General features: G+C 30.5%; 4 protein-coding genes across 5 annotated transcripts; 3 read left to right on the forward strand and 1 right to left on the reverse strand.

Annotated features, from left to right (window-relative positions):
• The first annotated feature begins 1,256 nt into the window (after nucleotides 1-1,256).
• LOC123012947 (cAMP-dependent protein kinase inhibitor beta-like) lies at nucleotides 1,257-3,044 on the forward strand. Of its 2 annotated transcripts, none has more exons than XR_006413243.1 (2): nucleotides 1,257-1,659; nucleotides 2,190-2,328. XR_006413243.1 is itself a non-coding variant. In XM_044411193.1 (2 exons), exons 1-2 carry the CDS (start codon nucleotides 1,701-1,703, stop codon nucleotides 2,462-2,464), a joined length of 363 nt encoding a protein of 120 aa, XP_044267128.1. In that variant the 5' UTR covers nucleotides 1,396-1,700; the 3' UTR covers nucleotides 2,465-3,044. The 2 variants fall into 2 exon arrangements, 1 of the variants encoding a protein (XP_044267128.1); XM_044411193.1 differs by having other exon boundaries at nucleotides 1,396-1,788; nucleotides 2,190-3,044.
• A 1,796-nt stretch (nucleotides 3,045-4,840) lies between these two features.
• Nucleotides 4,841-7,551, reverse strand: LOC123012970 (protein O-mannosyl-transferase TMTC4). The gene is made up of 10 exons (XM_044411226.1): nucleotides 7,435-7,551; nucleotides 7,146-7,372; nucleotides 6,728-7,097; nucleotides 6,463-6,675; nucleotides 6,212-6,414; nucleotides 5,985-6,165; nucleotides 5,615-5,931; nucleotides 5,428-5,569; nucleotides 5,084-5,381; nucleotides 4,841-5,034 (listed from the first exon to the last, which is right to left on the reverse strand). The coding sequence occupies exons 1-10, from the start codon at nucleotides 7,435-7,437 to the stop codon at nucleotides 4,907-4,909; spliced, it is 2,082 nt and encodes a 693-aa protein (XP_044267161.1). The 5' UTR covers nucleotides 7,438-7,551; the 3' UTR covers nucleotides 4,841-4,906.
• A 2,556-nt stretch (nucleotides 7,552-10,107) lies between these two features.
• Nucleotides 10,108-12,302, forward strand: LOC123013922. The gene is made up of 5 exons (XM_044412793.1): nucleotides 10,108-10,265; nucleotides 10,401-10,650; nucleotides 10,778-10,911; nucleotides 10,965-11,114; nucleotides 11,876-12,302. Exons 1-5 carry the CDS (start codon nucleotides 10,208-10,210, stop codon nucleotides 12,025-12,027), a joined length of 744 nt encoding a protein of 247 aa, XP_044268728.1. The 5' UTR covers nucleotides 10,108-10,207; the 3' UTR covers nucleotides 12,028-12,302.
• Nucleotides 12,303-14,573: 2,271 nt separating this feature from the next.
• Nucleotides 14,574-19,421, forward strand: LOC123013889. The gene is made up of 10 exons (XM_044412742.1): nucleotides 14,574-14,717; nucleotides 15,118-15,358; nucleotides 15,410-15,543; nucleotides 15,596-15,745; nucleotides 15,885-16,033; nucleotides 18,157-18,172; nucleotides 18,286-18,526; nucleotides 18,578-18,711; nucleotides 18,765-18,914; nucleotides 19,002-19,421. The coding sequence occupies exons 1-10, from the start codon at nucleotides 14,642-14,644 to the stop codon at nucleotides 19,166-19,168; spliced, it is 1,458 nt and encodes a 485-aa protein (XP_044268677.1). The 5' UTR covers nucleotides 14,574-14,641; the 3' UTR covers nucleotides 19,169-19,421.
• Nucleotides 19,422-19,750: the final 329 nt, after the last annotated feature.

Below are 19,750 nucleotides of genomic sequence, written 5' to 3' on the forward strand. Positions count from 1 at the left end.
TTTTCTTGAATAAAGATTAAAAAATTAGGTAGTTTAATAAATTTTGTATTATGTTGTTATTATGTTGCTTCCCAGAATTTCATATTTAGAAAGGATTTGGTTATTTTTATTTCATCAAATTTTCTTATTGCAGGATTTTTTTTTTCAATTTGTTTTAAACTGAGAATTGAATAGGTAAATTTTTTCAAACTACATATTTTTAAAATTAGTAGAGTTAGGATTTTTAGGAATTTTTGAAATAATGGGTGATCAATTGATTATAAAAAAATATACAGGGTGAGCCAAAACTCGCGGCCCAGAGAAAATTTTCAAGTAAGGTAAGATACCGGGAAGATGAAAAATATATTTTTTGACATTTGACATTTTTTATATCTATTTAATGATACTGATGATCTTGTATATGTTTTTTTTTATAATTATTAGTAAAGGGACAAAAATCTTGCCAATAAAATCCACAAATAACATTGAACAGAATTACAATTTAGGATATAGCTTCCTTGTTTCCTCTTTTAATAGCCTATAGCAAAAAAAACTTGGAAAATTATTTTTTCAATGTGATGCAAACTATAAACCCTCGTAACTTCAAAATTTATATAAATAGAATTTTTTAAATATTTTTTCCATGTTCCTGGTATCTTACCTTATATGGCATTTTTCTCTGGGGCGCGAGTTCTGGCGCACTCTGTATTGTAATTATAATTTTTTATCCTTTTTTTTTAGTTTGGAAATTAATAAAGGAAACATTTATTAAAAAGGTAATCAAAAGTGCACTTTGTTTTCTTTATTGATTTACATTTAAAAATAAAAAATAAAAAATCTCCAGCAATTTTTATCCATTTAACATATAGCAAATTCCTACTACAGATAAATTTCTTTTTTTTATTATTTCTTGTGAATATAAGCTGGAAATAAATATGTGTACATTGCTCGTGTTTCTAATAATGTTTTTATTCCGATATTTTGTTGTAGGTAGGTACCTACCTATCCATTTTTAATTAACCGTTTAACGTTCAGTTAATTACTTATTAATTTATTATTATTTTATTTATTTACTTATTATTATTGGTAAATAAAATGTCTCAAGGGGTTTTGTATTCATCCGTTTGTTCAAAAAGCCAGTGTGCTTTTGCGTGATTGTAGACATTAAATTGTTTTCGTTGAAACTGTTATAATTAATATTTTATCGGGAATTGAAGGCTATTGTTTCATTTCCCGACTCTTCACGCCACTTCACGCCATTCTCTCCGTAATTATCTTCAAACTCCGTGCCCGGAACCCGGATTTTCCTCCTGACCCTTACGCAGTAGTACCATACAGTTGAAAATCGCGCTGCCAACCTATCCCACTAAGATCCCATTAAAAATCGCATACAATCTACTTACGTCAACGCATTATTTGGCAGCGCATATCTACAATCAACTCCATCGACAAGGTTATTGCCGTAATTATGAATACAAGCGCCAACAATGACGCACAAATTACGATTTTAAACGTAACCAACTTGAATGCGATTGGGACTGTTATTGTCGTCATGTTGCAAGCGTGAATGTCAAACTTATGTAAATCAGTTGTCAGTTTTGGTCAAATTCGGAGCCGAGAGTGGAAGTAGTTTTAATAAATTTGTAGAATAACCGGGTGGTGTACACCCTCCTCTTGATGGTAGGTGTTTTTTTTCACTTCTTATAACCAAAAAAATCACAATGCCCCAAAAACGTCTCGCGGGCATCAACCCCAAAACAAACGGTTACGTTGCCCGTAAAAGAAAACCGAAATTGACGAGAAAGTCAGGTAGGAAGCATGCAAAATGTGCTCTTTTTAGTGATATGTAATGTAAGCTTCTAGTTAACAGCCCCCCAGAGTAGGTGGTGTGACACTAACAAGGGTTGACGAATAACCTACATCTCTGAGCACTTATTGCATGTTGAGTTTTAATTTATTAACAGAATTTTACGCGATTTTTGGAATGACTATCCCCCGTTATTTACTTTGCAAGCATCATTATTGTCACTTTTTTTACTCATTAAAGCCCCTTTGTACCATTAACACGAGTCAGATGTGCACTGAATGGCTGTAGTAGTAAAAACCTGGTGGCAATAAGTGATTTATCTATTAATATTCAAACGGTATGTTTGAATATTGTTATCTCTAAGTGTGAACGAACAGTTGGCACAGTTTGTTTGAATTTTTAGTACTGAAAATGTTGGCGGTAATGGAGGCGTCCCGGAATAACAATCCTCCGGTTCCCAAGGACGAATCAACTCCTCCAACCCCGAATTCGGAGGATGCCAGACCTCAGGATTTTTTACAATCAGGAAGAACGGGAAGACGAAATGCTTTGGCAAATATACTGGGAGAACACGCTATTGTGACCAGTTCCGACTTGCCGGCACAATTAGAAGCACTCACCACGAAAGACACGACGGAAAACTCCGACAAAAACGAAGCGAGTACAAGCAAAAGCTGAAGAATTATCATGTGACAAACGGCAGTTTTTAAACAATTAGTCCAAAAGACTAAGCAAGGAGGGAAGTACAAGTATTTATTTCGCAAATTAGTTTCGTTAAGTGTTCAACACGTAATCTCCGTTTTTAAGGCCTAGAATACTCAGTCTTAGGTATCATATACCTCTCGTAGTCAATTATAAAGGAATTCAAACTAATTTGGATCTGGACCGTTGATCTGTTGCTTGCATAAAAAACTGTAGTCCAAGGCTAATGCAAAACTTTATTAATCAAAATTTTCGAATAGGGACTAATCTGGCCAATTGGGCTACACGTTTTATTTATAAGATAGGCCTGATTTATTTATTTAGCAACGATACTTGTGATATTATTTATTTCAAAAGTAACTAGTGTTAGTGTGATAGTTGTTTTCTTGTTAATTTATTTTCTTATTTAATACGCTGAAATTAAGCGTTTCGGGGGACGGAATCTTGTTGTATACTGCTCAAATCGTAATTGAAGAGCAGTGCACCTAGTCATTAAAATTATCGCATCAAAATTGTCAATACTATATTTGTATAGAAACACAATAAATTCATTGAATAAAAAGCTGGTTTTTCTCTCACACAAACCATAAACGTTTTCCCTCTTTTTAGTCTCCGGTTTTACTCTATTTCAAATAACTAAAATTGCGACAGAGCTAAATTTTGGTGGAGATCTTGGGTACACCATTAGGAATAAATATCAAAAGTCCCCATCGATCCCATGTGTGCTAAAAAAGTTATTCGGGGTTAAAGGTCAAAATTTGTCAAATTTTTGATTTTTTTTGAAACCGGTAAGTTTTATCAAAAAGTACCCCGGCCAAAATTTATAGATCTTAAAATTATCTACAAAAATGGTCCTTATAATTTTTTTCTAAGATATCGCGATTCTAAAAGTTGAAGGAGTCACGTTCTACATGATATGCACATACAGAGTGCGCCAGAACTCCCGCTCCAAAGACAAATGTCATGTAGGGTAAGGTACCACGAATATGGAAAAAGTTAAAAAAAAATCTATAAAAATGTCAAAGTTATGAGAGTTTAAATTTTGCACTTTAACTCTATTTATTTCTGTTGGAAAAATAATTTATTGTTTTTGCTACAGGCCATTAGAAGCGGAAACAAGGAAGCTGTATCCTAAACTGTAACTCTGTTTAATGTTATTTGTGGATTTTATTGGCAAAAGTTTTGTACCTTTATTAAATAATTGTAAAAAAACATATACAAAATCATCAGTATCATTAAATAAACATAAAAAATGTCAAAAAATAATTTTTTTGACAGATAGAATTTTTTAAACATTTTTCCCATGTTCCTGGTATCTTGTCTTACTTGAAATTTTTCTTCTACTTCATTAAACTTATAAATATCTCGATTCCATTAGAATTAAAAAGAATTTATTTGGCTATACATACCGCGCACTTCCTTGAAAGGGAGTAAATTGGGTAGTCCCCAGAGTACTGAAAAAATGTTTAAAAAATTCTATCTGTCAAAAAAAAAATTCATTTATTTTTTGACATTTGACATTTTTTATGGCTATTTAATAATACTGATGACCTTGTATATGTTTTTTATAATTATTTAGTACCCTACATGGCATTTGTCTTTGGGGCGCGAGTTCTGGCGCACTCTGTATGTGCATATGATGTAGAACGATACTCCTTCAACTTTTAGAATCGCGATATCTCAGAAATGGTGATTCTTAGAAAAAAAAGTATAAAGACAATTTTTATAGATAATTTTCAGATCTATAATTTTTGTCTGGGCTACTTTTTTGATAAAACATACCGTTTTCGAAAAAAACGGCAAATTTTGACCATTGACCCCGAAGAACTTTCTTAGCACACATGGGATCGATGGGGACTTTTGACACTTTATTTCTAATGGTGTACCCAAGGTCTTAACCAAAATTTAGCTCTGTCGGAATTTTCGTTATTTGACCACTATTTTTATGACTAATTTGACCGGACTAATTCAAACCAACAAATTTTGAGGTTGTTTCATTATTTTCTTGACGACTATTCGGAAAGAATCCACATTGTATCAATATTTAGATTTATTAAAACTAAATTTGAAATTCAGTTTTTCATATTTCATTATTATTATTTCGACAAAAGGATTTAATCTTTATTTTCGTCTATTTTATACTTAAATTAGGGAATTTTCTTGTATCACTTAGGGTTATTTTTTGAATAAAATTTTGGGGCGGTGTTATTCTCTTTCTACTATGTATCTTTTCCGGAAATTAATCTTGTTGAAGCATTGAGTTAAATTAATGAACTTTTAATATTGATTAGTGTTGAAGGTCGGTATTATTTATTCAACAGTTGAGTTCGTGGAAGTACAAAAAAGCCGAAAAAATTTCAATCGTTTATTTCGTTCAGTAGCACAATAAGTTAATGAGATAGAAAAGTATTGCGTCACTCAATCTTGAGCATTTATCAATTTCCGAAGATTTATTTCGGTCGTTTTCATCCTAGGATCAATCTGAAGTGCCTTTTTATACATCTCACGAGCCTTGTCAATTTTACCCCATCTGTGATATAAAACCCCTGCAAACACCACTGATAACACTGTTTGTCGACCACTAGTGACAAGTACCTAAATTCGAGTGGTAGAGAGCGTTGTTTGGATTCAAATTGATCGCTTCCAGAAAGTGACTTTCGGCTTTTTTAAACTGCTGGATTTTCCCCAAAGTGTTAGCAAGACTGAAGTGGAGAGCCGGGGATTTGGGGTTGTGGATAAGGGCGGTAATTCCCAATTCCAGCACTTTGTCGTATTGTCGCATACTATCCAGGAGCACCAAAGTGTTGCTCCAAGCAGCCACGTGGGTGGGGCGGTAAAGGACGGCCATTTCCCAGGCTTCGAGAGCCTCATCGTTGCGTTTTTGATCTAGATACTAGGGGAAAATGGAAGGGGCGAGTTTTGGGACTTTGTATATTTACCAAATTGCCCAAATTGTAGTAACAATCCGGGTATTTATTTCTGTACTTGATTGCGGTCTTGTAACAATGCTCGGCCTCCTCAGTCCGGTTCAAATTCGTCAAAACTATTCCCAAATTCATCCAAGCGGCCGCAAAATTCGGCCTAAAATTTCTATTAACCCAAATTTTTCACAAAATTTCATTCAACCTAACATCAAGTGCTTTCCGTAGCAAAGCTTCAGCTTCGTCAAACTTCCTCTCTTCTCGCAACAGATTAGCCAAGTTGTTCATCGCTTGTTCGTAGTTTGGGTTGAGTTCGAGGGCTTTTTTGTACTCGGCCAAAGCCAATGTTTTGTTGTTTTGGTCACCGGCGATTTTCGCAATATTGTAGTGCACTTTGGCGTTCAAAGGACACACATTGAGAGCAGAAGTGAATAAAGTTTCCTCTTTTAGCCACTCAAAGTTTCGTTGAATTGAGCGAAGAGAAAAAATCACACAAACAGTGTAAAACAATACAACTAAAGTCTGAAATAAATCAGAGTCAAACTTTGTAAAATTGATTTTCAATAATAAATTACTGATTTATGACTAGGAGAAAAAGTTTCGATTTTTTTGAGACCAATCACAACCAATAGACAAAATCCAGCACTAGGTAACAGGAGGGTACGTTCAGCTATCACAAATCCCACTTTTAGAAATAAATTCGAAGCAGGTAAAAATGGGAGAATTATTAAACTAATTGCCATTGTTTTAGCGTCTCTAGAAAAGTACTTTAGTATTTTTCCGAAAAAAAATCTTTTCTTACAGAAATCTGTTTTCTATTACTTTCTTGACTAAATTATGTGCTGATATTAGGATAATTATCCAGAAAAACAAGACGATGAGTATTCTCTTATCTGAGATTCTTTCTATCAAAGGTAAACATCCCATTGACCAATCAAAACACAGCCATTGTGGCCACAACAAAAGCAACAAATTTAAAAAATAAATATAATTGTAAGAAAATATCTGTAAAATAAATAGTCAGTGTTAGTTATCACACAATTGATTTTTTACCCTAACGAAAATGTTATCGGCATAAGCAGCAGGATTATCAATGCTTGTAAAAGTCGGGCCTTCAAAGTTCATTATTTTATATCTATAAAACAAAATAACTAATCCTGTCACAACCAGAGTCGTAGTACGTATAATAAAATAAATACTAAATATGTTACACCAATCTTTCCTTTGTTTTTTTAACAAGAAAAGATCATAAACAACACAAACGCCCTAAAATATTAACTCAATTAATTATCGTTTAGGTAAGTGAAAAAACAATTACCAAAACAGTTATCGCCGTTTCTTTACACAAGACAGCAGCCGCTGTAGTTACCACAACAATGCAAAGTAACAAAAACGACTTTTTACTAATTACTTTATCATACAATAATATCACAACAAAAAATAAAATGGAACACAAAATATCCGCTCTGCCGACGAGTCCAGCGACACATTCTGTGTGAATAGGATGGACTGTGAATAACAAGCTTGATAAATAGGCAGTGTCGTCAACGGATTTTTGAGATTTCTTTTTGCGGAGGAATAATTCAAATACAGGAATGGTGAGTAAACATAACAGTCCATAAAGAATCACATTGGTTGCATGAAATTGGAATGCGTCTAGTTTATTAGAGGAATACAAAACGTTCAGTCTAGAAATTATGTTAAGTTTTGTTCGAATTTTTTAGTGTTGTACCTACCTATAAGATAAAATAGTGAGAGGTCTGTAGGACTTGTGACTACTGTTAAGGGAGATATTGCTGCCCCAAAAATCGTTCCGAAATATTTCGTTTAGTGGAATGTAAGGCATCACATCTTTGTTTTTGATTATTGCTTCGGTGTCGTCAAAGACAAACGAGCCCCAAAGTGTGTTACAGTAACAAATAAACGCCGCTACGGATATTGTTATGTATTTCTTTGACTTTTCCTTAAATAAAGAGATTTAGCTAGAATTAGGCAAAGTTGTTATTTTTGCTTCGATTAATGTACCATTTCAGTCGGGTTTCATTTATTAAAATGAAGAAATTCAAATTTTGTATTATTTCATTATTTGTCAAATTTTTTAACCTCAAACTGCAATTGTGACTTTTGAGATAGGGCAAGAAGTTCCGAAACTGCGTACTCACGAAATTTACAGTTGCTCAAATAGAGTGTACATATAAATTTGTAGGTTCAAATACAACAATTGTTTGGATTGTTGGAATTTTACTAGAGTTTGATATTATAAGAATTTCTAAAATTACGACTAAAGAGTCTTTAAATGTTGAAATTAACAATTTTGTATTACTGGTTGCATAGCATAAAGAAAAAAAATGGATCTGACTGTGCTAGTGTTATAATGAAAAGGTCAATATGTATTTCTTAGTTTTTCTTGAAAATAAAATCTTTCTAATTCTTCTAATTCAATTCTTTTTTCTTTTTTTCTAATTCTTTCTAATTTAAGGTACTCATTTTCACAAGTGGGTAATTTAAATTATAAAAAAACGTACTTTGAAATTATAAGGTGATTCTCAAGGAATAATGAGCCTGATCAAATTCTCGATGCAACCATCATTACTCTTCGCAAGTTATTTTGCAACAACTATAATGTTAGTTGCATCGAAAATTTGGTTAGGCTCATTATTCCTTGTGTATATCCGCAAAATACTATTGCTTAATGGCTATAAAAATCTAATTCTTATGTTGCTTTAAAAATTAGAGAATTTCTTATACTTTTGAGGTAACAATTCCATAGTTTTTTAAGTAAAAACTTTTGCAAATTTTTACTTAAAAAGTTGTCTCTACATAATGGAGGTTTTTTTTTTCATAAAACAAGCCATCATAAAAATTAAATAATTTGGAGATGGACTGTTACAAGAACGAAACTAGTTTAAGGTAAACTTCAAGACCAGCTGCTTAAAACACGAATATTATTATTCAATGATCAAGGATTACTACTCTTCTGTCTTTTAATTATTGTTACAGGGTGATATAATAATAAGAAATGTTATAACATTAAAAGGCAAATTGAATCTAATTTTAGATAAAACCTTGTCCTGGTAATATTTGCGTTTTGACTAAAATTCCGAAATTGTAAACAGAAACGCCTATTATTATTATTATAATAATAATCAATTAGTGAAACTCCCTCAATTACGAACATTTAAATAATTAAATAGGAGTAAGTAACGACAACGTAAAATGGAAAATATTTAAATATTTATTGAATATTTTATTGCTTCCTGTATTTTTTTTAAACATGTGGAGGAAGTGTTTGAATTATTAGAAAATATATTTTCCAATAATATCCGACAATTTAACTAATAACGTAGAAAACTACTCGGTGAATGACTTCAAAATTGATATTCATTAATTACATAATTTAACTTTACACAAACAGCAAAAGTTTCCAGTAAAATATATTTATTCAATCCTCTATTTTAAAATTGAATTTTATTTACTTTTTTCTTCATGTTAAAATGAAATTTTATCGTCTAGATGATAAAAAAAATGCATCCGTTGTTGTATATCTGCGGTTGTTAGTTGCTAACGATCTTTGACATTAGATTTGTTTGTTGAATTTTACTTTGACATTTATAAATATCGACCAAATTGACTACAAAATTAGTGAGGATTGAATAAAATTTTATATTGTACACGACGATAAAATTTTCATTATCTTTTCGAGCATATTATTAGCATATTAGCGTATAAAATTGCTCTCAAAGATAAAATTCAATTTTATCGTCTTGTATAATAAATAACTATTTTATCAATAGAAAGTTGACTTACAAATTAATTAATTTGTGTTTTCTGACTATAGAAAAATTAAAATTAACATTTTTTTGTATCAAACGCCATAAACTATTAAGTGGTGGTTGATATTAAATACCATTTCTTTAAAATAGTACCGTGAATAAAACTATATTATATTAAAAAGTAAAGACGTAAATTATTGATGACTTTAATTTAAGTTTCAGCTTTAATTTATTTATATCCTGTTGTATTAAAAAACAATTACGCTTTTAATAGGTTTTCTTTTTATAACAATGAATAATGTGAGGCGTTTATTTAAGCAATAAACCTTAAAAGGCTTGTGGACAACCAAAACCAAAATTTAGAAATTTTTATTTCATGTGACACAATTTTACGACTATTATTGTCCAACAACCACAAAAGTAAAAAATAATGTGTCTCCAATTTTTCGAAAGACTTGCATCTTTCACAAGCAAAATTTCAGCAAACGTAATTATTGTGAGGGAAATTATGACAAAACTAAATGTAAAGTAAACAACGTGATTTCAAAACAGCGACTAATGACCTTTCTAAATAACATGTATGTAACAACACAAAGGGCATATCTTTCCGAATTCATTAATTTTAAACCAATGAATTTATTTCCTGTAATACTTTCTTCAATTGGTAACAGGATGTACTTCCTATACTGATCTGAATTAGTCAAAATTTGGAGTTATATAATTTCCTCCTTAAAAATTCCATTAGGCAAAAAATATACAACAGTCAAAGTTAGTCTTATTTAAAAAAGTCGGAACGAAATAATTTTGAAAAATATGTAAATTAAAGCAATCAATTTAATTTTATTTAATGAAAATAGCTCCAAAATTGGAATTAATACACCAGTTTTGATACTAATTGATGGGACGTAATACCCCAAAACTTATGGTAAAAGCGTTTGCAGTGGTGGGAGCCGGGAGGTAGGAAAATTTCCCTTTTATAAAGGAGCTTATATCGAAGGTGTGTGTCGATTTATTTATTTACAAACATGAAGTATCTTGTGGTGTTGTGTGCTCTTGTCGCGGCTTCCCAGTGCAAAGTTTTGCGTAAGTTTTTTTTAATAATTTATAAAATAAACAAAGTTTGTTAAAAAAAAAAAAACAACAAAAGGTCATAAGTTGAAGTCTCATTTCCTTGATTATTCCTTTAACTTTCTCGAGTGATGTAATAATATTTTTCAGCTGAACGCGTCACGAATATTTTATGCAGCCGAAATGACCCCGATTACAACGCTTGCACTCGCAAAGCCTTCGAAAAATCGATCCCTATCCTCGTCAAGGGAATCCCCGAAATTAACATGCCCCCAATCGACCCCCTCGAACTCCCCTTCATGTCTGTGGACCGGACCATCAATGAACTCGTCAGCATCAAAGCCGTGATGAAAAATATCAAAGTTCTCGGAGCCAGCAACATCATAATCGAGGACACAAAGTAAGATCAAAAATTATGCAACACATTACATATACCAACAATGATTAAGGTCAATCAACTTGATTTTCTAATACACTTTCTCGCGGAAGACTCTTTTTGCTTCCTTGACACGAAATTGGGTTTTTAGAGCCAACCCTCATAATTACACCGCTGAAATGAGAATAACTCTGCCTTGGACTCATCTTGATATGGATTATGATGCGGTAGGACAACTTCTTATCATACCGTTGAGGAGTAAAGGATTTTTCAGTGGAAACTTCAGTGAGTTTATTTCGCTTTGTTGCGAATTTGGGTGTTTAAACTATGATTTTTAGCCAACACTCAAATATATGCCAAGGGAAACCTCAAGCTTGTTGACAAAAACGGAGTCAAGTATTTCCAAGTTGATAAGTACAACATGAAAATCAGGGTTGGAGATGGCGAAATCAAACTTATTGCTGATAATCCCGATCTTCAATTTGGAGGTAAACAGAATTTTTATATTTTATATTTTTATATAAAATTTCACCTTGAAGGAGCTTTAACATGATATCCTTGGAATGAACCAAAATTAATTATTTATGCAAATCAAAACTAACAAAAACAACAAACCAGAAAGTTACTTTTGGCTCCTCCAAACTATGAGAATATGAAATTTACTCCCAAGAGTAATTTTTTTCGAAAAAAAAAAAAACAAATCCAGAAAACTCAAAACTCTGGGGTGCGTCAGAACTCGCGCCCCAGAGAAAAATGCCATGTAAGATAAGATACAGGAACATAGAAAAAATGTTGAAAAAATTCTATCTATTAAAATTTCGAAGTTATGAGAGTTTAAATTTTGCACTTTGAGTTTATTATTTCTGTTGGAAAAATATTTTTTTATTTTTTTTTGCTACAAGCTATTAGGAGAGGAAACAAGGAAGCCGTATCTTAAAATGTAACTTTGTTTAATGTTATTTGTGGCTTTTATTGGCAAAATTTTTGTACTTTTACTAAATAATTATAAATAAACATAAATAAGATCATCAGTATCATTCAATATACTTAAAAAATGTCAAATTTTTTTCATGTTCCTGGTATCTAAATACTACTCGAAATTTTTCTCTGGGGCGCGAGTTCTGGCGCACCTGTATGTGAAATACAGAAAAAAAATTCTTTTTTTGAGTACTTAATTATTTCAAGAGCCGAAGGTGAAGGCAGAAAAAAAAACTTTCTTCTCTTGTTACATAAATAATTATTGTTACAGCCGATCTCATTGCCAACTTCTACAATGAAAACCCACGTCGTGTGATGGACGCCGTGAACCCAATCTTCGTAGAGACTGCTACAGATTTATACAGAGTTATTTTGAATCAAGTGCTGGCCACAATCCCCGCCAAAGAATTGTTACCCGAATAAGAAACTAATTTTTCATTTTTTTCTCTGGTAGTTTTAGTGTTTTTATTCTATGGAAGGTTTAAATGTTAAATGTAGAAATTGAGAGTCAATTGATAAAATAGTTCATAATGGACGTCTTCTGAATTCTAAAAATAATTTTGTTTAAAGTACATTTTTATTAATGCGTTTTCAAATTTAATAAATTTGAACCATTTTACTTTTACGTGGTACCTACCTAATAACTTTCAAGATTTGTAAAATACTTATGTACTTAATAAATGGTTAGAACTGTAAAATGAGTTTTATTCTATATTTTTAAATTTAGACAAGTTTCGAAAAAAAGCTTTTTGCTGAATGTGTATGGGTTAGAATAAGAGAAATTTTCAGTATTGTTTCATGATACAACAATTTTAATGAAACATTTATGTGCTTTGTTGTTTTTATTCTTTTCCGATTTGGTTGAACAGAACTTCAAATAACTATAACTATAACTATATTGTCGAGTTGACTTCAAAAAGCTAAACAAACAGTTGTGTATTACTAGTTGCAAACCTTCATGGCTCATTTATAATAAAAAATTGCAGAGAAAACTGACCAAGACAACATTGCGGAACGCTTTTTGGCGGTGCTAATGTGTCAACTGCATTTTCAAAAATTCAAAGATTGCTTCTATCATCTTAGCTATTGAATCAAAATCATCTTTTGCACTATTTGTGTAAGTTCTAAAACAGCCATGGAGGCGTGAACTTCGAATGTGGAAGCGTACAAAATTGCAACATTTTTATTGTTGTTTGAACACCAATAGAGGAGTAGTTTTGGACAAAAAATATTGCACCTTTCAAACATAGTTACAATTTAGGATACAGCTTCCTTGTTTCCTCTTCTAACAGCCTGCAGCAAAAAACATAAGAAATTATTTTTCTAACAGAAATAAATAGAACCAAAGTGCAAATTTTTTAATCTCCCATAATTTCAAAACTTTGATAGAATTTTTTAACATTTTTTTTTATATTCCTGGTAGCTTACTTTATATGACATAACATTTTTCTATGGGGCGCGAGTTCTGAAACAATCTGTATACTCAATTCAGAATTCAGTATAAAAATGATGATTAAAAAAAAACAAAAAAAAAATAAGTGGGTCAAGAAACTGAAAGTAAATTTGCCAGTTAAAGTGAGAATCATAAACCCATTTTTAAGTTGTTGACCTTTGAAGAGTTCTTTCTTCCTGGTGGAAACAAATGAACAAACCAACAAGCATCCCTAAGTGCAAACGGTTTTGATTGATTTTATTGATTGCAATAAAAATTTTGAATACCTCTTTCTTGTTATGATGAGCAATCAAATCGAATTTTTAGACCAAAGAATTCGAAGTTTTTTCTTAGAGATTCTTGCGTAATTTTGAAACTAGGAATCTTCTCAAAAATGAATTTCATAAAAAAATCGTCGTATTAAGAACATATAAAAAAATATAAAAAACCAAGTGTTTATTGCTTTAACTTTTTACTTTTCGAAATAAAATAATATTAAATGCATTAGGTATAAAGTTCTAAAGAAAAATGATCGTTTTTAATATTTTGACAAAAGGGGTAAAGAGGTGGTTTCATGCAGTTTTAAGCTTGGCTGAGAAAAGTTTTGTTCAAATGTTAAAATGAAAGAATAAACAAGTGTTACCAAATGTAATGGTATTGTTAGGGAGAAATTTCCAATCCATATAAATTATTTAATTATTATTATCACAATACAGATTGCTCCTCAGTGGCAAAGTGATAAAATAAATGACTGATATAGACTGTTACTACGAGTATTTGTAAAAATAATTTTCTTATTTCGTAATTCTGCGTTTTTTTATCTAAAATCATCAATAAACAGGTTTAACTAAGTAGGTATATGTACATAACAACATAACATGAAACTATTTTTATTGTTTTATTTCTAATGCGAACAATATTATATCATAATGAAATAGCAGGTTTTAAATCACGTAGTTATTTAATGAAATAAGTTATGGAGAACCCTTTTTTTTTGTTTTTACTGCTAAAACAATAAATTAAAAAAACACAATAAACTTAAACATAGCCATTTTCGCAATTCAGATTGATAACAAACCCTGTTTAAATTTAGATCATTAATATTATTTGTAACTACAAGACATATAATTTAAGCAATTGAAGAAAACATCTAATTAAGTTCATTAAAAATAATTGTACCCTATTTATTTTGTTTTTTACGGCAAAACAATATTTTCGAAAATTTTTAAAAATTTAAAGTTTTGCATAAATTTTCCACAATTGAGGAATCAATAGTTTATAAACAGCAAAACAACGAGTAAATAACTACAAAATGTTATTTACTTGAAGGTTAACATTGTTGCATCCAATAAATTAATATTAATTAATTTAATGCAGTCTAAATTTTTATATATTTTTTTTACAATTCTAGAATTAACAGTTTTTGTTGTTTTCTTAATTTGCCTAATTAATTTTCGTTAAACCTATAATTTATGTTATAATTTCAACATAACCACTACCAAGGCGCTCCTTCATTGTATCGAATAACATTGGTCGAAACATATAAATTTCTCAATAGCCATTTCAAGCAGTCTGTCGTCCAGTCTTTAGCAGTTCATCACAATTATGTATTTATTAATTAAAAGTATTCTTATTTTTTGTGTCTTTTTTACAATTTCTGATGCAGTTATCCACGATCTGCGTAAGTACAAAATTATTTTATTCATTAAAATGTGACGTTTGTGCATTTTGTGAAAGTGAGTATTGGGTTTATATTTGATACAAACAGCATTTCTAAAATAACCTTGCAATAAGAAAAGTGGATAATGTACTGCCCTAATTGTTACATCACAAACAATTTAATGTTTAAAGTAGGGAATAATAAAATTTTCAATGATTTAAATAGATTCGTAAAAAAATTGTAATAATTTTAGTACACTCAAATATTTTCAATAAAAAAATATGGAAAAGACAAGGAATATTTTGAAAACCAATTAAGGACAAGTTTTTTTTGTAAAAAATTAAAATTCGTATAAATTTTGGCTCTTTGAATTCAAATGCAACTGTTTTCTAATTAAAATTCATTTGACATTAAATTTCAGCTTCCTACTTTCCAAGATGTAAGCGTTACGACCCCAAACTGAGCGAATGTTTGCTAAAAGCGACCGAAACGGTCAAACCCTACCTTATCAAAGGTGTCCCCGAGCTCGGAGTCCCTGCAATTGAGCCCTATGTCATTCCTGAAATAACACTAGAGCAAGGCACTCAAGCCTTGAACTTCAAAGCTTTACTGAAAAACGTCGTTGTTAAAGGATTAGGAAGTTACAAGTTTTCGCAATTTGAGTGAGTTTCTTCACACTTTGTAAATTTTTAAAATCAAAATTTATTCCAAAGTTTTGATGTTCCAAATTTACAATGGTTTTGTAAGGCTACAATCGACAATATGGATTTGACTGGCGACTACACTGTTACTGGAAAAATTCTCTTAGCTCCCATTGAAGGAAAAGGGAAATTTGTTGCCGGCATTGGTATTTGTTAATTTTATTCATCAAGGGCTAAATTGACTAATTTTTCTTAAAGCTAATTCGAATATCACCGCTTTTCAGAAAGTCGAATTTGTAAAAAAAAGAGGAAAGGATTATGTCCGACCTGTTAACACCACTACAACTATCGAAGTAGGTGGTCCAAAGGTCCATTTGGATGGACTTTTTGACGGAAATGAGGAACTAAGTAAGTATGACAAATAAAGTCAGTGTTTGGCATTAAATTAATTTTTGATAATAACAATAGGAAAACTTTAGAAAGTGTAAAAATTGACTTATGTAATTCCTGTAATTACGTTATTGTTACAATGTATTTTTCTTTACAGATAGGGTGACTAATACTGTAATTAACGATAACGTTAATGAGTTATTTGAAGATCTAAAACCAGTGATTCAGCAAATTATTACGAATATTGTAGAACAGTGGCTCTTTAGAGCTTTGGAAGACAATGTACCTTTTGACAAACTGTATCCTGTAGACTAAATAATCAATTAATTATAAGAATAGGTTAAGAACACATACTTTATTGTTAAAATTTATGTATTTTTCTACGATATATAAATTTTATAAAAAATTGACTCGTGCTTTTTCTTAAAAAAAAGCAGGATAAAGCTAGTAGCTACATTTGTAGCATTATGATAAGAAATTCTCACCAAGTACAGAGTGATTCAAAAGTTTTGGACCAACTCTCGAATGGTGAAAGAAGACTTTCAGCTAAACATAAAAATGAATTCAAATTTTTGTTTGAAGCTTTTTTTATTAAAAAAAAAACAGAACTGTCAATTTTCATATAATCACGCAGGCATTTTTTTGTTTCCGTTATTGTTAGATTAAATTTATTGTTAAGTTTGCTTGTTTGTTAAATGTTTTTTACACCATAAGACACAAGTTGGTGTTTTTTTCAGTCTTACAAGACCCGCCATTTCCCCTAACTAAATTCAAGATTACATAATCGGAACGACCAAGAACTTAACCCAAAATTTAATCTTTAAAGAGCTCAATGAAAAAAGGCTCAAACAATTTTTTGTCATAGGAATTTATTTACCCAAGAGATGTTCCGACACTTTTAAATCACCTGGATATTTCAATAAGTAATTAAATAAGACATTATTTTGTTTATTTAAGTTTAAAAAAATAGTCGTATATGTTGTTTCCCGTTCTCAAAGTTGGTTCTAAACAAATTTTAGTCAAGAACATTTTAATGTTTTTTTTTTTTTTTAATCTTGTATTTAAGAAAAATTATTTCAAATCTTATGGACACTTAAAGAAATTTTAAGAAATTAATAATAATCTGTAAAGAAAAGTTGTTTGTTAAAAATTTAGTGCACCTAACTAAAGATCCATTAAACTTTTCTAATCTATAAAAAAAATGTAATATGAAAAACAAATCATTTAGAAAAGCGACTAAATTAACATTTTTAAAAGCAGTACATCATCAAAACAACAATTGAAAGCAGCTTTGGTTTATTTTACTGTGGTTAAAAATTGCTAATTATACAGCGTGCTCTGTTTTTATTATAATAAAATATTCAAATTTTCATATTCAAATTTGAGACAAAAGTTTCCTACAAACATGTATCAAAAAATATTATGTAATGGTGCTATACTCCTTGAAAAGGGTGCGTTTTTGAATGGGATTTTTAGATAAAATTACAAAATTTGCAACAACTGCTTTACGAGTATATACCTAAACGAATTCGAAGATAAAAATCGAAATTTTTAATCAGGGGCGTTCTAAAATAAGGAGGTATAGGGTAAGGAGTACCCTAACTATTTGGGTTGTAGTTTTTTGCGACTTTCGGCTACAGAATCCTAAATTCCATAGTTTCCCATGAAAAAGAGGTTTCTTGCGTTGGTTTGTTAAAACTTACCGTGTTTGACAAAATTTTCTAGTCCATGATGGATTAGCACCATTGGATTTTTTTCTTTTTAAATGATGAATTAAGACTTTAGTCATATAAAAATATGATGCAAAAAATGTCCAACTTTTGTTCATTGCAAACCCCAAAAAGCCCTTTGTCAAATGTTGTTTTTCTGTTTTAATCTAAATAAACATTTATGCGATATTTTATTAATAAATTTTAGGTTTTGGTAAATCGTGGATTTGTCTTTGCAAGCATACAAGGTGATTCCCCAACTGTGATCTTAACCCACAACACCACTTTTCTTTTTAGGCTCAAATTGTTCAAAGTTAATTTCCATGGATTATCTATATAAAAAACTAAACCTGTTTACCTCTTCTTTTAATTGCACAGATACCCAATGAAAGACATTCATGATGATTAAAATTGTGTCTGAAGGGCAAGTGGTGGTAGCCGCTTATATAACAAACTTTACGAATTTTATTCTAGTAGTGACAAGATCCATAATTGTTAATTGTTATTTAGAATACTTGTTATAATATTCAAGAATTAATCATGGTTTTTAATAAATTATCAATTCTTGTTATTTTGTTTATAAATATTTGTTTAACAGTCGGCGAAAGAGATCTTCGTAAGTTACATTTTAATAAATTTTTATTATTGTCTAGATATTGAATAAAAATGAGTCAAGGTGAAAAATTCCCGTTTTAAGGTTAATTAATACAATTGATTCAGCGTGTTTTGACTCAAGGTTCGCAATGTACCTTTCCTTATCTTGACATTTTTTAAATAGTCCAGTGTCATTTATTTATTTATTTTATTTTGGAACTATAAATAACTGATATTGCAAAATTAATTTTTTAGCGGTGTACTATCCTAGATGCTATAGAGACGACCCGGATTTGAATCAATGCCTTTTAAATGCAACTGAACAAGTGCGACCGTTTTTACAAAAAGGTGTTCCAGAGTTAAATGTTCCTCCAATTTCTCCGTTTTATGTTCCCGAAGTGAATCTCCAACTTGGAACAGAATTTATTAGTTACAAATCGTCCCTCACCAATGTTATAGTCACAGGATTGGACACTTATAAATTCACAAAATTTGAGTAAGCAATAAATTGATGATTAAAATTTTATATAATTTTGCAAAATCTTAGTTTTGATGTCAAAAAGCTCCTTTTCACTGGGGCGGTCACAATGGGAAAAATTAACATTAAAGGCAATTATTCTATCAAAGGAAAAATTTTAACAGTGCCCATTGAAGGTAAAGGACAATTGGACACAACTGTAGGTAAAGTGATTTAAAATCAAATTGTTGCCTGCTCTTTCATGCTGTTTATTCAGTTAGTTCAAATGGAAGTCTTGTACAACAAGCAAAATTGGTGACGAAAAAAGGCAAGATTTACCTCGAATCTGAGAAGACCAAAATCTACATTGATGTTGGTGAAGTCAAGTCCAAAATGGATGGTTTGTTTGATGGAAATGAAGTTTTAGGTAAGTTTATGAATACTACAATTGGGGTGTGTTCTAAACAGTAGTTTCTTGTAAAAAAATAGAAATTTATTCACACTTGATTTTTAGCCAAAGCTGCTGATAATGTAATTAAGGAAAATTTGCAAGATATTATAGAGGAAGTAAAACCTGCCATCGAGGAAGTATTTACCCAAATTATGGAAGGGATTTTGTTCAAAAGTGTCTACAGGATACCTTACGACAAGTTATATCCTCTTCACAATCAGAAATCGTAACCTGACTAACTTCTTTTTAAATAATTTATTGACTGTGCCAAATATTATTTGTCCCTATTCCTGCAAAGAATGTTTAAGCCTCAAAAACCTGACAAAACCCGATATCCAATATCTACGATAGGAATGCTAGAATTTTGCCATTCCATAAATCCTCTTTGTAACATAAATAAGCAATATTTGTTTTTATTTATTATATCAGAGATTGTTATGATATTTATTTGTATGCCATTTTATAAATAAAATATAAAATCGACAATTTGTTTTTACAAAATTTATTTTTAAAATTTTCAAACAAATAAGATTAGTTAAGTGGTTTATTACAAGATTCTCGTAACGGTTTAACCATAAAATCTTAGTTTTCCAGAACCTACAACGACAGTGTAAATATTTTGATAAACTACACATTTTTAAGTTTATGTCAATACTGTAATGTACCCATTGAAAACTACGAGTAATAAATAAATATCTAGCGGAATAAATTGTGAGAAAAGATAATATTTTTTTATTATGTTTCTTATTACTCAATTTTTAATTTTGTCTTCAATAAAATTTAGGAAAAAATATGCCTTCAAAAACAGATTT

This window comes from Tribolium madens, unplaced genomic scaffold (assembly GCF_015345945.1).
Source record: "Tribolium madens isolate multiple individuals breed KSU strain unplaced genomic scaffold, Tmad_KSU_1.1 Scaffold_96;HRSCAF=242;Tcas5.2_LG5, whole genome shotgun sequence".
NCBI lineage: Eukaryota > Metazoa > Arthropoda > Insecta > Coleoptera > Tenebrionidae > Tribolium > Tribolium madens.

What these genes read in the sequence shown, in the direction of transcription:
- LOC123012947 (XM_044411193.1), top strand. Translation starts at nt 1,701, where the DNA reads ATGCCCCAAAAACGTCTCGCGGGCATCAACCCCAAAACAAACGGTTAC. An exon ending in GAAATTGACGAGAAAGTCAG is followed by an intron (nt 1,789 to 2,189) that starts GTAGGAAGCATG and finishes TTGAATTTTTAG; the next exon opens with TACTGAAAATGTTGGCGGTA.
- LOC123013889 (XM_044412742.1), top strand. Translation starts at nt 14,642, where the DNA reads ATGTATTTATTAATTAAAAGTATTCTTATTTTTTGTGTCTTTTTTACA. An exon ending in TGCAGTTATCCACGATCTGC is followed by an intron (nt 14,718 to 15,117) that starts GTAAGTACAAAA and finishes ATTAAATTTCAG; the next exon opens with CTTCCTACTTTCCAAGATGT. An exon ending in ACAATTGGACACAACTGTAG is followed by an intron (nt 18,712 to 18,764) that starts GTAAAGTGATTT and finishes CTGTTTATTCAG; the next exon opens with TTAGTTCAAATGGAAGTCTT.
- LOC123012970 (XM_044411226.1), bottom strand. An exon ending in CTCACTATTTTATCTTATAG is followed by an intron (nt 7,098 to 7,145) that starts GTAGGTACAACA and finishes CATAATTTCTAG; the next exon opens with ACTGAACGTTTTGTATTCCT. An exon ending in CCGATAACATTTTCGTTAGG is followed by an intron (nt 6,415 to 6,462) that starts GTAAAAAATCAA and finishes TTTATTTTACAG; the next exon opens with ATATTTTCTTACAATTATAT.
- LOC123013922 (XM_044412793.1), top strand. Translation starts at nt 10,208, where the DNA reads ATGAAGTATCTTGTGGTGTTGTGTGCTCTTGTCGCGGCTTCCCAGTGC. An exon ending in TTCCCAGTGCAAAGTTTTGC is followed by an intron (nt 10,266 to 10,400) that starts GTAAGTTTTTTT and finishes AATATTTTTCAG; the next exon opens with CTGAACGCGTCACGAATATT. An exon ending in ATCATAATCGAGGACACAAA is followed by an intron (nt 10,651 to 10,777) that starts GTAAGATCAAAA and finishes TTGGGTTTTTAG; the next exon opens with AGCCAACCCTCATAATTACA.